The sequence below is a fragment of the Schistocerca americana genome, chromosome 1 (assembly GCF_021461395.2).
Source record: "Schistocerca americana isolate TAMUIC-IGC-003095 chromosome 1, iqSchAmer2.1, whole genome shotgun sequence".
NCBI lineage: Eukaryota > Metazoa > Arthropoda > Insecta > Orthoptera > Acrididae > Schistocerca > Schistocerca americana.
The window spans coordinates 1022405246-1022422670 of record NC_060119.1 but is presented as its reverse complement, the minus strand read 5'-3'; the positions used below and the strand labels follow the sequence as shown (position 1 = coordinate 1022422670).

Genomic DNA, 17425 nt, shown 5'->3' with positions numbered 1-17425 from the left:
GTGAGCAGCTGCCAGCTTGCAGGATGAAGTGTTATCATGAAAAAAATCATTGATTAAACATGCATTTTATTAGTGAGCACACACCACAAGTAACAACTATCTATGGCAATGCCCTCCAAGGCATTTGCTCAACATGGCAGGTGTTGAACCACGAAATAGGCAGCCTGCAATGATACCAGTAACTCTGGGAACAGGTGCATGTGGCTGTGTGTGCACTGACTGGACTCAGGTTGGCCGCTCAGGACAGAGCATGTCCAAAGGCACAGAATCCCGCTGTGGACACCATAGAGGAAGACAGCTCTCTGCCATCAGTGCCTACCATAGCAGAGGGAGGCATACAGCGCTTGTGTGCCCATACAGGTGAAGGTGATTAAGCAGCTGTCCATCTCTGGCTTTAACAGTAGTTCTTCAGGGAGGCTAGCAGCAACTGTAAGTAGTCCCCGAGGTGGCCCATTAGCTGGAAGGTGCTAAATCCACAACATAGCCAGCATTATGCCTGCAGTTAGTGGTCATATCTTGTGGAGGCAACTTTTAGATCCCTGATGAACAGCACAATAATGTGGACCTCTTCTTAAAGCTTGCAGCTACCAGACCGAATGAATCTATCTACAAATGGGGGATATTTATCTGGGTTTGGTGCATCCCTTTTTTTTTTTTTGTCAAGACATTGATTCCGATCACATTGCAAGAACAGAGCTTATTGCTCGAGCATGAAGTAATCAGGTCATTGCACCATAATATTTCTGTCTCTCAGCTGTGTTTCACCATCATTTCAATGCAGGTCCCTTGGCTGATCTGGCTATGTAATAATCTCTTGATGATGTGGTGGCCGTTTCTGTCACATCAGCAGATAATCCCTGACCTACCTGTGTTTGGTCGGCTCTGGTTGGACCCACTTACACGGTCTCTTGCATTAGCCGAGGACGTGTTGTCGTTTTAGTCACTTGTGCCAAAAAATGATAGTTGTGCTACAGCTCTAATTGGAGGCAAGAGAGCACAGGACAGAATTCCAGGTACAGCTCGAATCAGAGGTAAGAGAGCACAGGACAGAATTCAGACTGAGAGGATAAACAAGGAGAACAAGCGTGAAATATTACTGAAAGTAAATGTATGAAAGTCAGTTCAAATAGGAGTAACAAATCAAGCTCAAAGGACAAAGCAAGAATTTCAAACAATCCTAGAGTGGTCTACACATATGCGTGCAAGTTCAAAATGAAGAAGCATAAACCTTTTTTCCTAATGGACTGCACCCTATATCATTACTACTAAAAGGTACAGTAGTTAATGAAATAAAATGTATGATTGAATGGGGAATAAGAGAGAGATCACAAACACCTTACAAAAAACATACCGTAGTAGTGACAAAGGGTAATAAGTACATCACAGAAAATGCTGGACACTGTGATTACAACGCACAGTTGGTATCACATGCCAGAGTAGGCATGTCTCTCACATGATCCTGCCCTCAGTACTTCACTGTGCCATTACATTTGAGTCAGAGAGAGAGAAGCACGTAAGTTTAGTGACCAGTTGAATGCGACACAAAAAAGTGCTCACGATAAAACAGCATGTGTTGATTGTTGAGTGCTATGCAAAGCACACTTCATGGAAAATATGTGCAGAACTGTTTGCACAAGAAATGGAAGTATTTTGGTACAATCTCCAGCAAACACTGCAATGCAGAAATCAGTGGCAACATAGCACAAAACAAAACCAGTAGTGAATGAATAAAAACCTTAACTATCCCAAAGGATTTTCTGGACAAGTTTACTTTACTTTACTGTGTGTGTGTGTGTGTGTGTGTGTGTGTGTGTGTGTGTTGTGTGTGTGCGTGCGCGTTTTTGTGAGTGCGCATGTGCACTGGGAGGGGGCGGGGGAGGGGGGAGCGCAAAACTTAATTTACCTTGCTTTTGAATCTATGACTGACTGGAAGTTTAATTCTTGTTCTTGATCATCCCAAACTTCATCATCCGTTTTTTCCAATGTTTGTGTTTTTTGGGCACATAATTTGCCGAAAATATCTTCCTGTTGATCAATGTCATCCTTCAACCTGGAACCAAAGTAAAATAAGACATACCAGCTTTCTTCAGTACAATTAATACTACTACTATTTCCTTTCTATGTACCTAATGCATGTAGCAGAATTGAGATCACAAAGTAATACTTTCAAATTAACTGAATTAAAACTAATTTTTAAGTTAACATTTTTTGATCACTGTTAAAAATTTTGTTTCTGACTGGAGGCTCTAGGTCATGTTTAGTACTTCTTCCCTAGCATTCATAATCAAGCAAATATCTTCAAATTCTGTACAACAGCTTCAATAAATTCATGTTTAGCTACACATCCCATCACACACACACACACACACACACACACACACACACACACACACACACACAACCTGCCCTCTTCACTCGTCTTGCATTTTGTAACTCCCATCACTTTGTAGTTTCAGTACCCAATTGCAACTTTTTACTTGTTATTTCAGAATTATACATTCAATTTATAAAATTACATTATAAGGTATTTTTACAGTTGACAAGATAGTGTGCTGGTGTTGCATAGGCAACACTGGACTAACAGCTGGGAAATGGGAAAGGCAGAAGCATATCAGTAACATTCACCTTCAAAACACACACATCTGCTGAAAAATCATACATAATGTAGTCGGTATAAATCATTAAAAGTAAATAGACTGCAACGAATTCCTTCCATCAGGCTGTTCTAATGCTGCCCTGTGAGACTATGGGGCCCCTCGCCTCACCTGCAGGCAAACACAAGTACTGTAGGCCACCCGCCGAGCAGCTCTATTGTACACATTTTGCACTTGTGGTAAGACAATTGCCATCCATGCCAGCAACTCTCTGCTAGGGCAGTGCAATCATGTAGGCTTCAGCCCAGCTACATGACTGACTATGTATCAACAGTCTGTCAATATCTGTCCACCTGTACCCACAGGCAGCCAGCTGCTTGTAGGTGAGCAGTTGAGCCCAAACAGTATACCTCAGCTGAGCTACATATCCAATCAAAGATTCTACAGTAAATAACAATCCTGCTGTAAATAGCAACCTTGTTGCACCATACAGAGCACTAAAGCATACTAGGTATGCTAAATGCTCTCAGAATGTTTTCCCTCCCTTTCAGCTACCGTATTTACTCGAATCTAAGCCGCACTCGAATCTAAGCCGCACCTGAAAAATGAGATTCGAAATAAAGGAAAAAAAAAATTCCCCACTCTAAGCCGCACCTGAAATTTGAGACTCGAAATTCAAGTGGAGAGAAAAGTTTTAGGCCGCATCTCCAGATCAAAACAAAGTTGGTCCATTGTAATATAAGACAATTTAGGTCGAATGAATGACGATACAGCTACAGTAGTTTGGTTCGAGTTGTAAGCTTAGCAGTTAAGTTTTACCAGCTAGCCATTGCTATGCGTCAGGCGCTCCGGCCATATTTATACGGGTACCCTTCCACTTCACTTCTTTCACGTGCTTCGTCTGGTTTGAATCGATTGCTTATTTTGCTTTGATCTGATAAGTGCCGTTTTCTTTGTTATAGGTGTTTACGTCACTCTAAGCTGAAAATGCATTACTGTACTGTGTCATGCATTGTTTGTCGCATTCTGAAAGTGTGTGTTTACGGTCTGTCGCCGCTCGCGGCATGCCTTGCTTTTGTGCGCGCTACCAATTAAAAAAAGAAATAGGAATCATCTTATTAGCGAAACAATGGTAAGAGACTGCTATTTGTTGTTACTTACACTGCTGCTTTCTTTGATAATGATCAACAAGAACCAAATAATAGACTGCATATGATAGAACATGTTCTGAACGAGAGTTAGGCGAAAATTTTTCTCCGTTTAAAATCTTTGCAGACGCCTCTTTAGTACATTAAATTCTGCACAGAAATGAGAGTCATCTTAGATTTAAAAATCTAGTCAGTTGTTGTGCTTCATTTCTGACTGTATCACTATTCGGCATAAGAATAATATGAATATAAACATGGCATGATATGTATATTCTTCCGCGTTTGCTGTTGTCTCACTCTAGTTTCGTAGTTTATTAGGCAGACAGGATTTAAATGAGATAGCAGCAAACACGAAAGAATACATGGCAAAATGTTTATATTCGTATTATTCTTATGGTGAAGAGAATACTCCATGTGATTCACATTTCATCAGATTCCTATTAGCAACAATCTCTTCTCACAGGCAGAAAGAATTCAGAACGTAGAGTTGGCCATATTGACAAACATCCCAAACAGTCTTGCCAGTCGGATGTTCGTAGTATATTGAAATTCTGCTACATTCGAAGATGAACAATACGGAACTTGTATTTACTTCGTTGGATAATGTATGAAAATGCAGTGGTCGAAACTCGGGGCGGAGAAAAAAAGCTCGTCTTCCATCTTTTTTAAAAAATTTATTTACTGACGCAGAGGTTTCGGCGCCAGTATTTAACTTTGTGCCTACGAAGCATGCCTGAGTAGCGCTACATATATTCGACGGCAGAAGTTATTGTGGCGGCACCTACCAACATTTTTCAGAACTTCCGCTTGCTTTGCACTCGATTCTAAGCCGCAGGCGGTTTTTTGGATTACAAATACCGGAAAAAAAGTGCGGCTTACATTCGAGTAAATACGGTACATCTATTCATCGTCTCTAAGAAGCAGTTCACACTAACTTGCAGGAGCTACTTCTGAAAGTTCGCAAAACTTGCAGAATCTGACTTTCTGGGGGTGCTTCCACATTAAAATACGTGCTAAGTGCGCGCGACCTTGAGCAGGACTTAGAAAATTTCTGGTTGCACCGCCGCGGGTCTCTAGTTTTACATAGACCCGCAGTGCGCTATAATTCACTTCCGTTGTGCAATATGACCTCGAACGCTGCGCGATGGGACTTTTTCATTAGTTATTCTTGGCGATTCGTGTTAGAATCTGTACTTAATGTTGTTATCTTAGAGCCTCAATATGTTAAAAACCTCAAAGTCCTCCTCAGACACAAAGCCGAAGGCAACAGGTTCTGCAAGCTGTTTGTGGAAGTTTACTTGCCAGTGGACAAAGTCTTAAGTTCCTGAGGACTTGTTTTGAAGAAAGTAGTCATTTGTTGATACATTTATCATTAAAGTATTTCTACCAGGCTCTGAGAGTAAGATTTAATGCACAGTACTGCTACACATGTGGGGAGCAAATTAGACCCTGATTTTCAGAGGCACTGCAACCTCTTCACAAATTCCTGTAACGGCAAGGAATTTCATTGGCGATGATGAAAGTGTTCTGAATGCTGTTTAAATCCAGCTAAATGATATCTCTATACCATAACATTATTGGGCAGTGCAACACTGGTAGCAAACAGTAACAGTAATGTGGCCCAACTGGAATCCAAATAACGCTTTTCAATGAGGCACAGTGTGTACCACATACACAATAATTGGAGAGCGATCTGACAATTTTCTCTATGAATATGTTCTGTGAGTGACCCTGTGAGGATCTGACAGAAAGGATCACATTACACATGTAAGGCTGCAGTTAATGGCACAGACGTGTGCAACAGGAAACACTGACATAGCACACACAGTAAAGATAAAGCACTACTACTCCAACCAATCATAGTGTTCCCTAACAGACTAAGTACACAATATTGGGGCAATTTCTGGACTGAGCTTGTAACTTACAGGATGCAGTGCAACATGCCAGAAGTCTCATTTGACACAAGATTGTTTCAAGGAATGCTGTGCTCATATACATTACACAGTATAGTCTTTGTATTCAGATGACTTCAATCCAATAAGCTTTAGCTTTAAAGTTTTGTAGCTAGACATTAGTGATGATTTGCTTTGCTCTGTATACGTCATCCAAGTCAAGGCTTAAGAAGAACATCACCATTAACTTGTTGACACTTCCTGCTTGGCTCGTAACTCTTTGTCTAGCTGTATTTTTCTCTTATTTCACTTTCTTATTTTCTGTTTCCTGAAGACATTTTCACCAGAGCTACCTGAAACCTTTTGCAGACCTAAAGAAACCTTCCTCCATTCTAGTTTAATTCTCCCAGGCAACAGTCTCGAATGGTTCTGCCTATTTTCTCTCTTACAAAAGACAGCACACTGTCTACAAACACTGCAATGTTACCACTGTATCTGAATCATTTATGAAATTTGATTCCCAAGAAGGTGAGCATTATGCAAAAGAGTACATTATTCTTATAATGCAACATTTTTAAGGTGAGTTGTAGAGCAGGAAAGTGATAATAGGAAACGGAAGCTGTGAGGAAAGACCATGAGTAGCATCCAGATAACTCTGCTGGTAACAGCACCACCTGCAAATGGCATGATTCTGGGTTCAAATCCCAGCCTGACATACAGTTTCAATCTCTCAGGAAGTTACATATTTACGAAAAGTTCCTGAAACACACAGAATGACAGAGAATTTGACTGGAAGTGCAGTGTTCCATCCAATAAGACAGGAGAAGGTGAAGTATGACTGGTGGGCCATTTTTGATTATGAACAAACATTTTAACCTACTTAATCAAGAAGGAAACCGTCTTTTTTTTTTTCCAGAACTCCCTACTGGTTAAGTAAGAGAGATGTGAAAGACATCTGGTGTGAGGCATTGGCACCATTCTCTCTGGCAAGAACACTTGACTTTAACCGCATAATGCCGAGTGGCGTGAATTCATCTCATAGTAATGCAGTATTAATAACGGGAAGGCTAACTGCTTTTGAGTGCCAGCGCCATTAGCTGCTGGTTCTGCATGAAGCTACCAAAAATTCTCACAAGCGCTGCATCCATTTGAGTGTTTCCAATACTTCCAAAGCGCCACAATCTTTTATTTTTATCTTTCATCTAGATATTTATTCAGGCATTAGGGGGTTAATATTGACCAGACATATACAGTAAATAATACAGTTAAATTCAGACAACTCACGAACTTATCATTTAGTCACAAAAACAAAGATACACCCAAATAAGAACTAGTTTCAGAGGCGAAAAAATAATCATAATTTTCTCCATAATAGTTGGTTAACATAACACATATATTACTCAGGTGCGTAAAAAAGCAAATATCAGGCTTTTATTTGTTTTACAAGTTAAACAACTAAATGTGGACTCCTTAAAGATTTTATCAGTTTTACATCATCCTTTAGTTGCTTCAAAATTCATGGAGATGTATTCCATCTTTGCAACTAAATGAAAGGAAGTTTGCTTTTTTAAACATACATGTTTTGCTTCTTTCGTTTCTAAATCATCATCTGTGGCCAGCAATACATGTTCATTTTATGTATAGAATAAATGCATTATAAAGTTGTTACAAATGTGTCACTGTAAACTGGGACAGCTTCACCAAGCAGTGCAACTTTGCCACTTTTTGAATAAGATAATCTTTGGTGTCCTACCAAGTTCCTGGATCATGAAATTGAGGTTCCAATGCTTTCACTGCACAAGGCAACAATGAATGACAGATTTGGTGTACATTTATTCATTGCTTTCTCGTCTTTGTCAGTGCTTTTTCTTTCAGCTTGTGAACACACAGTTTCTGGTAGTCTACAAAAGTGTCTTGCCCTGCCCACTCATTCTAACGTAGGTGAAGTCTATTTCTTTTGTTCACTGCAATATATAATTACATTTCAGGATCACTTTTTAGAAATAAAATTGTGTGGTGTATTTAGTATACTAATGTAACTTGGCAATGTTGCAGCAGGAAGCTCAGTATCAATGGGACAACTTTGTCAGCCTAGAATCTTGCCTTTCCTTACTTCTTTCACATTTTATTTTAATCGAGCATTTCTGGGTCTCTGTATATGTCGTTGAAATGCCAAGACTCAGTAGAACCAAACAGGGAGCACACAGGTATCATAATTATGACAACACTATGCTACGGCTAGCTGTCTCTACAGTGATTAATAAGTAAATGAGCAATGGAAAAACAGCAAGAGACTTCAGTATTTCTCAAAGCACAATTGAAAAGTAAAGCAAAAAGTCTCCATTTAAAGAAACAAAGGTGCAGACTGCACTGAATAGTGGAAGATCCTCGAACAAGTCCTCGTGTGGAGATTGGGGAATGCCTCTTGACACCCTTGATCTATGGCTCATTGTGAAAAATTTCTTGGGGTCAATGGAGAAGCAGGTTTCACAATTCAAAAATTGATTACCTGGTGATGACTGGTACCATTCTTTTGTGAAATGGTATAAAAAATATTTTCCTGACATAAGTACCAAATTTTTCCCTTGCTAAAGCTAGAGTTGAAACAGATCAGCTTTAAGCATGCTAACTCATTTGAAAGACTCATTAGAAAGAACTATGACAAGACAAATTTGACTGATGACCCTCTACATCTGCAACTACACACATCTGTATGTCTCCATACAAGCCTTAATTTCTCGAATCTTATCTTCGTGGTTCCTATGTAAAATGTACGTTGGTGGCAGTACGATCAATCTGTAGTCAGCTTCAAATGCCGGTTCTCTATCTCAGTAGTGTTCTTCGAAATGGATGTCTTCTTCTCTCCTGGGATTCCCACCTATGCTCCTGAAGCATATCCCTAACACTTGCAAGCTGATCGAACCTACCACAACAAATCTAGCAGCTCACCTCTAAATCTGACCTGGTGAGGATCCCAAACATTCGAGCAGTGCTCAAGAATAGGTCGCACTAGCGTTCTATATGTGGTCTCCTTTATTACAGATGAACCACACTTTCCTAACATTCTCCCAATAAACCAAAGTTGACTATTTGGCTTCCCTAACACAATCCTCACATACTTGTTCCATTTCATATCGCTTCACAACGTTATGCCCAGATATTTAAATGATGTGACTATGTCAAGCAAAACACTACGAATGCTCTATCCAACCATTATGGGTTTGCTTTTCCTATTCATTTGCATTAACTTACATTTTCCTACATTAAGAGTCAGCTACCATTCATTACACCTACTAGAAATTTTGTCTATGTGATCTTATATCAACCTACAGTCATCTTCCTGTACACCACAGCATCATCACTGAAAAACCGCAGATTGCTGCCCACTCTGTCTGCCAGATCTTTTATGTCCGTAGAAAATAGCAACGGTCCTATCACACTTCCTGGGACACTCCTGATACACCCGTTTCCAATGAACATACCAAGTCTTCGAGCCAGTCACATATCTGGGAGCCTATTCCATATGCATGTACCTTTGTAAACAGTCTGCAATGACATACCGTGTTGAATGCTTTTCAGCAATCTAGAAATACGGAATCAGTCTGTTTCCCTTCATCCATAGCTCGCACTATATCATGTGAGAAAAGATCCACCTGGGTTTCACACGAATAATGTTTTTAAAGCCACACTGATTCGTGGATGTGAGCTTTTTGGTCCCTAGGAAATTTATTATTCTCAAACTCAGAAAACGCTCTAGAATTCTGCAGCAAACCAATGTTAAGGATACTGGTCTGTAATTTTGCAGGTGTGTTCTTTTACTTTCCTTACATAGAGGAGTCACCCGCACTTTTGTCCAGCCACTTGGCACTTTGTGCTGGTTGAGAGATTTGCAATAAGTGCCAAACTAAGTAAGGGACCAATGATGTAGAGCACTCTTGTAAAAAAAAAAACATTATTTCATAGGGGATGCAAGAATCCAGAAAGAGTTATAAATTTTTGCAAAGCAAGTGTTTCTTTAATGTTTGCAGCTTTGGGATCAGGAGAGCTGCTTCATCCTTTCATGATTTATTGTCAAAGTTATGGGGCACATGGATTTTAGGAGGAGCAAAAGCTACAAAATCTGGCAATACGGCAAGTGGATGGTTTGTGCTCTGCATTTTGAAAAGTGGTTTTTCCATGCTGTTGTTGAGCTGAGGTGGCTCTTATCTTGGCGGTATGGTATTCCACTGGTATCACTAACTACTTAGGTTGCCAATATCAATTCAATCGTGTGTTATGAGCTAAGATCTTTGGTTGAGGTGTGGGTGTTGGTGGTTTGGCGGAGTCTGAAGAGTCAATCGGTTGGAAGGTGCGTGGCTGGCAAGTTGTGGTTTTAGGGGGACTCCGGCTGTCCAGTGCAGGTCTTGAGAAGCCACAAAAGGTTAACTTCATCGGGGGCAAGACTGGACAGCTCACTTAAACGGTGGAACCAGTAGTTGGCTCTATTTGGTGAATTTAAAGAGCTCAGGAGGTTAAGGCATTTTTAGCAAGCCCGAGGTTCTTCCTCATTATATGTCCATAGCTATTCATTTAAAACTTGCACTTTTATTACTACTTCTCAGTGGGTTAGTTTTTCTTTTATGATGAGAATGCTGAACTTAGAAGATTCGAATTTTGTGTGTACCTTTCTGTAACAGTTTCATTGTTAAGTCTCTTTGCATTAAAGCGTGTAATACTAATGTGTAAATTGTTTCCAAGGTCTCGTACTACTTTTTTGGTAATTTTTTTTAGTGATTTCTACTGATATTAATGCAGTTGGCAAAGTTGCCCAGTTTGCCAGGTAGCTCTGCCAAAAGTGTTTTCATTTCTTTATTTAAATATATAAATACATAAGTAAGTTGTCATATCCACATATTATGAAATTAGAGATCAAGATTCGTGTTTTAGAATGATTGTCCCAGTTTATGGTACTATATTAAGTTTTCTCTTGTACGCTTTCTTATCAGGTTAGAAACACCTGTTGCAGCCTAAGTTTCCTGTGATTAAATTATCATTTGTTGTTACTTGCGACCTTTGATGATGATAATCCATGTGTATCGTGCTGGAGAGCCGACAATTTTTCAACCACATTTATTTCAACACTTCATTTTTCCCTTTTCATTGTGTATCAAATGTGTGTATATGCAGTGTGTAGGGTTGCCATCTGTTGTGTGTATTTTGCAGATACTGCATGAAGTGATGCTATGCCGGGGTAACACATGCCCGCATTCAAAAAACACTATACAGGAGTTGGGTTGGGAAGTCATTCCACTCCCACCTCAATCACATGATCTTTAGCCCTCTGATTCTATCCTTTTCCGCTCTCTATCAAATAATCAACAAAGAACTTCATTTCGAATGCACTTTGAACATGGCTCAATGAGTTCTTCACCTCAAAACCATGTGATTTCCACAGTTGCAGAACTGAAAAGTTACCCTACATCAGCAGAAGGTTGTAAATAGTGAAGTAGAAGATGTATTATTGACGACTCAATCTATGTTATGTGTATCTGTTGTGTTCATTAAACTTATGGAAATATGTTACAAATTTATGCACTAAGCCAATATAATGAAACGCCATCTTAACCAGTGAACAGCTGCTCATTACAATTTCTTTAAAAAAAGTTCTCACACTTCAGTAGTTAAGGTCTCAGATCAGATACTATCTAGCACAAACTCATCAAGGTACAAGACCTTTCAAATGCTGTATAATTTAATCATCTCTGAGATCCTGTACACACACACACACACACACACACACACACACACACACACACAGACAGAGAGAGAGAGAGGGAGAGAGAGAGAGAACTTACTGGTTTGCATCCTCAATTGCAGCAAATTCATCATCCTGGAAACTGTAATTTTCAATGAATTGTGAAGCCACCTGTGGTATCTCATAATCAGGAAAAGTCTGAAAAAGAAATACTTGCTTAAGTCAATGTAATTAAAAGGAATACAATGAAAAGCAAAGAAAAGATTGAAGTACTATCAGTTACTTACAAATTCAAGTCCCACTATGTACCAAAATATCATGAAGCAGAGTTACAATGGAATGAAGTATTTTCCAATTCATTATGAGGCTTAACAGTGGAACACAAGGTACTATAATAAATCAAGCGACTGGTAATTTACTATCCTACTCCGTGTAAGTAGCTGAAGTACATTGTCACTCTGCACAGTGACCAGTGAATAAATGGCAGTTCTAAGTGGTCAATAATGACCAAGTCCACACAATGAGTGGCTGATTAGAAACAGAGTCCAAAACACAGAAAGAGCACCATAAGCATATCAGATCTGTCTTATATCAAAAGAGAAGGAACCATAAAACAAGTAAATAGTTGAACACCGTAATCAATGGCATGGTCTGAAGGCTTCAAATGACAACTGCCAACAGACAATGTGACACTGTGTGCACATATTTAAGCATGAATTCTACCAGATAGTAAGTCTACTTTCCTCTCTGCTTGTGCCATCTGGGGAGCTGTGAATAACTGTGTCTACGACCAGCTGCAGTATCTCAGGCACTGTATCAATACTGCAGGTTGATGGAGATCCCGAATTACTGTCAGATAAAAGAGTTACTTCATTCCTTTTTACAATAACATGATCTGTTGACAGTTATTCCTATGGAGTGTGGCTTGAAGGCTGATTGAGTGTCTTATTACAGGTCAAATGTTTGAGGCACAATCCTCAGTCAGTTAGTCCTTGGAATTTCTTACACCTCTAGCAATTATTTTTGTATGTGAAAAATGACTACTGTACCATAGGTCGGAGTCCGTGTTAAACTGTAAGATACTCTGTAACTAGTTGGATAGGCCAGTTCAAAGGTGAGAGGAAAGCAACAGCATAGAACGACAAACAAGTCCAAGCACAGTACAGCACTGCTATGTTGAACCTACCTTCAGGTTGAGGAGGGCTTTACATTGGGCAATTTGTGCGAGGGGACCTAACAGCAAGGTCATGGGCCCCATTGGATTAGGGAAGGGATTCGGCCATGTCCTTTCAAAGGAACCAATCCGGCATTTGCCTGAAGCAATTTAGGGAAATCATGGAAAACCTACATCAGGATGGCCAGATGCGGATTTGAACAATCGTCCTAGCGAATGTAAGTACAGTGTGCTGTCCACTGTGCCACCTTGCTTGGTGAGGATACCTTTACTTCAGGCTTCACAGTATCAAGTTTACCAATTTACTCTGGGTATCAGGGCTGTCTGCAAATTTTTTTGGTCACCTATCACTACCACTTTACTATAACAAACTCTAAGATGATTAGCTGGAAATTGGTGGAAGTAGGCACAGACAAAATTAGTGACTGAAGGGCATAAACTCAACTTAGTTATGTTAACTCCATAAAACAGTTTCCAAGTTTAAAGGCATCACATCCTGACAAAAGACCTGTTTGTAACATCCACCTTGCGTCATTTTAGATTATTTAGCAGAAGGAAGAAAACCACTCTAGTTAATTAGTTGGTCAGGTATTAGTACTAACTGATATGCAATTTTGTTATGAGGATTCTTTGACACCAAAAGAGAAGCTAGGAAAAAATAGCAGTTTAAGTATCAGATGCTTGAACAAGTCAACAAGATCAGTACATCAGAATTTTTTATATGTTACCTCCTAATTTTAATTTAATCATATTTGCATCATGTGGCCAAATATGCTCACAAGCACATTGTTTGTCATTCTGCCACCAGGGTGTGCTTTGCATTTCCAGCAACATGCCACGAGTCACTCAATCACAAGCAACTTGTGGTATGACAAATTTTGATATTCACGTCTGATGAGCACAGGTCATTTGTTAAGACTCCCCCTACCAAACCATTATGGGGTAAACCCAATGTGGCTCCTTAGTCCGTATCATTGTTACATCTACAATGAAATGCTCGGTCTTCCATTGTGCTTCAATGTGCGGATCCATTTTAATACTGCTTGTTCTTAAATATCAAAGCATAATTTACTCACTTCCACAGTGACAGCCTGGTTTAGCTCTGCATACAACTTATGTTTCATGTGTTTTGCCCATAAGTTAGTATGTGCACTACTTTCTATTTTGTCAAATGGCAATAAACTGAAAGTGAAAAAACTGTTGCCTCAAACCTGATTTAAACATAAATTATGTACAATAATATGGGAGATACCTGCATTGAAAGTTCAGTAAAGAGTTGTATTGAAAAAATAAATCTTTATGTTGGTGAAAATATAAAATGATTCTGTTCTGCTTTCAGTGTATTCTGGACGAAACTTTTACAGAGACAATGCAGATATGAACAGAAATGAAAGCTCATGGAAAATCTGAAGATCACACGAGCAATGTAATTTCGAACATTAGGTGCAGTAAATATTGAGGCATAGTTGATTCCTCATTTGTCAAGTTCTAGTCACGTGGCACTGTCATATCTATAAGAAAACTTGACATCATGTGACACAGCTGCCTTTTATTGATGCAATATAGATTTGTCACTATATCGACTGCATGACTATTACATCCCTTCAATTGAATTAGTGCCACCATACGCACAAACTGCTTACCAGCAATGGGAACATCATAATTTTACTATTACAGCAGCCTAAATACATATTATGCAGCCTTATTTTCCTCTTTTCATATTAGCGGTACACTTCTAAGCAGACAAAAGCATTGCTACTAGGGCAAATGAGTATTTCATCAAAAAAGTGTGAAGTACTGAATACAAGCTTACCTGCCGAAATCCCATGCCCTGGGCAAATGGAATGTCTGGATATTCTGAGTTACTGTCTTCTGAACTTGACTGACCTGGATGACTGCCACCCTTTAAAGGAATAGGAACAGGTAGTGACTAAAACTATCATAGAAATCATGAAGACTCGAGTCAACATCACACAGCAACAACATAACTACACAAATAAGTATAACAACAATAATAATTAACCAAACAATACAAAAATCCAATACCTCAAGCATTTTCAATGTCTAGATACTTACTCAGATAATGACACATCTGTTGTACTTGAAACTAACACCTCATTACTACTACTACTACTACTACTACTACTACTACTACTACCACCACCACCACCACCACCACCACCACATCATCATCTTTCTAATATAACTAACCTTTTATTACAGTGTTCAGTCTAGGTCATAATTATTTTTCTTTTAAACTTTATCAATAGCTAAATTCGCCCATCAGTCATCATATAAAATATATATTGTATGTACTAGCTCAAGGTCAAGATGTTCACCTATATCTTACCTCAAATTTTCACTTTTTCACTCCAACAAATTGGATGATGTCCAATGAACAGTGCTAACCATTTGTTAAATCTAGAAAACAAAACTTACTTGCAATCTAGGCCGAAAATTGAAAAAATAAGGAAAAAAGTACAGCTCCCTCTAATGTATTTTAAATTGTGTTTTAATAACTGATCTTTCCATGAAGTATGAGTGATTTTCATATTTCACCTAGTATACCACTACTGCATTATCAGTGGATGAATGCTGGATTTTATCATACATCATCATATTTGAATCTAGTTATGCGCCAAACTAAGTATGTTACCTACCTTACAGATGAGGCAGTGTGGGATGAATAAACAACTTGCAATGCTAATACTTTTTTACTTACTAATTGCTATGTAGAAAACGATTTGAGTCAAAGATACATCTAAATTTATATTCCAAATGTCACTGTACTCTACATAGTAGAAAACATCTAGAGCAATGCTCAATAACTACCTTCTTAGTTACGTTCAGAGTTGTCCTTGTGTTCACTTACATGCTTCAATTTTTGTAACTTTATAAATGTGATCCTTATGTGATAGAATGCATGAAATTCGGAATATTCTGAATCTCATTTCAGGCAAATTCCAAGAACATTTTAACAATATTTTTCCCCGAAGACAACTGAATAGTATATTTTGTTTTCATATTAAATCCTTCTTTGGCCCTTCTCAATGCCTTTTGAAATTTATTTTACTGACAAAACTGCATGTATACAATATGCCTTTTGTGTTTTCATTACAAAGTATTTCTACTTCTTAAAGATCGCATGCGGAAGAAGTGCTCCCTTTTAATGTTCACATTATAATAGCCCTTTATGGATACTCTAGAATGCTCAGTATAGCATACGCTATGTAATCAAAAGTATCCGGACACCCCCACAAACAGAAACTCATCATATTAGGTGCATTGTGCTGCCACCTACTGCCAGGTACTCCATATCAGCAACCTCAGTAGTCATTAGACATCGTGAGAGAGCAAAATGGGGCATTCCGCGGAACTCACGGACTTCGAACGTGGTCAGGTGATTGGGTGTCACTAGTGACATACGTCTCTATGCGAGATTTCCACACTGATAAACATCCCTAGGTCTACTGTTTCCGATGTGATAGTGAAGTGGAAATGTGAAGGGACACGCACAGCACAAAAGCATAGAGGCCGACCTTGTCTGCTGACTGACAAGAGACTGCCGACAGTTGAAGAGGGTTGTAATGTGTAATAGGCAGGCATCTATCCAGACCGAAGTACTATGACAGTTAGGCAGGAGGTGAGAAAACTCTGATTTCATAATCGAGCAGCTGTTCATAAGCCACAAATGATGAATGATGGCTCGCTTGGTATAAGGAGTGTAAACATTGGACGACTGAACAGTCAAAAAACATTGTCTGGAGTGACAAATCACGGTACACAATGTGGTGATCTGATGGCATGGTGTGGATGTGGTGAATGCCCAGTGAATGTCATCTTCCAGTGTGTGTAGTGCCAACAGTAAAACTCAGAGGCAGTGGTGTTATGGTGTGGTTGTATTTTCATGGAGGGGGCTTGCATCCCTTGTTGTTTTGCCTGGCACTATCACAGCACAGGACTACATCGATGTTTTAAGCACCTTCTTGCTTCCCACTGGTGAAGAGCAATTCAGAGATGACGATTGCATCTTTCAACACCATCGAGTACCTCTTCATAATACATGGCCTGTAGCGGAGTGGTCCCCAAGAAACATACGTCTGCGAGAGTGGAAGCTGTCATCAAGACTAAGGCTGGGCCAACACCATATTGAATTCCAGCATTACCGATGGAGGGTGCCACAAACTTTTAAGTCATTTTCAGGCAGGTATTCGGATACTTGTGATCACATAGTGTATCTCTGGGAATGGAGTTGCACGATTTATGCTTAACATATTGCTTTCGAGATGTCTCCACAGGAAGCCATTGGACACACTAAATTTGGGGGACCTTGTAGGCCGTCAAATGTCACAGTTATGTGAAATGATGCGCCATCCAAATAAATGGCTAAGAGTTTCCAATGATCATTAAAAAAGTATGTGGTGTTACTGCATTGTGCTGAAACCATGTTTTCCACGTTTAACATGATGCAGTGCTGGCATACAGAATAAGTCTATCAACATACAGAGCTGATGTTACTGTTGTTGCAATGACATCATCACATTCAAGAAAGTTAGGATGAATCACACCATGACACAACACAGCACACGAAACTGTAATGTTGGCACTATGTATTGGACACATCTGAAACTGTCAAGGATTTTCCTGTGGCAGTAACAGAAATTCTGTCTGTTAACATATCAATTAAGGTGGAAGTGGGCTTCAGTCTGACATCCTCATGTTGTCAAGGAAATTGGTAGCCTTGACCTATTCGCAAAACCCCCTTTGGGACACAGGGTCTCGGATTTAATTGTTGCGTAACCTGTAACCAACACTTGTGGAACTTTGATTCCTTGTACACTTGGTCACCCAATCTCTAGTCAAGATGCTTGTTGTTGAATGGA

The 17425-nt window shown here is 39.3% G+C and overlaps 1 protein-coding gene across 5 annotated transcripts in view; it reads right to left on the bottom strand.

The window, feature by feature from the left end:
• Positions 1–17425, bottom strand: part of LOC124616460 (serine/threonine-protein phosphatase 6 regulatory subunit 3) — a 186685-nt gene that overhangs the window by 45714 nt on the left and 123546 nt on the right. For 4 of the 5 annotated variants that reach the window (XM_047144779.1, XM_047144793.1, XM_047144772.1 and 1 more), the window contains 3 exons: positions 14356–14445; positions 11469–11566; positions 1904–2050 (listed from right to left, as the gene is read on the bottom strand). In XM_047144779.1, coding sequence (XP_047000735.1) covers positions 1904–2050; positions 11469–11566; positions 14356–14445 — 335 coding nt within the window. The remainder of the gene's footprint in view (positions 1–1903; positions 2051–11468; positions 11567–14355; positions 14446–17425) is intronic. The other variant, XM_047144801.1, reaches the window with a different exon arrangement.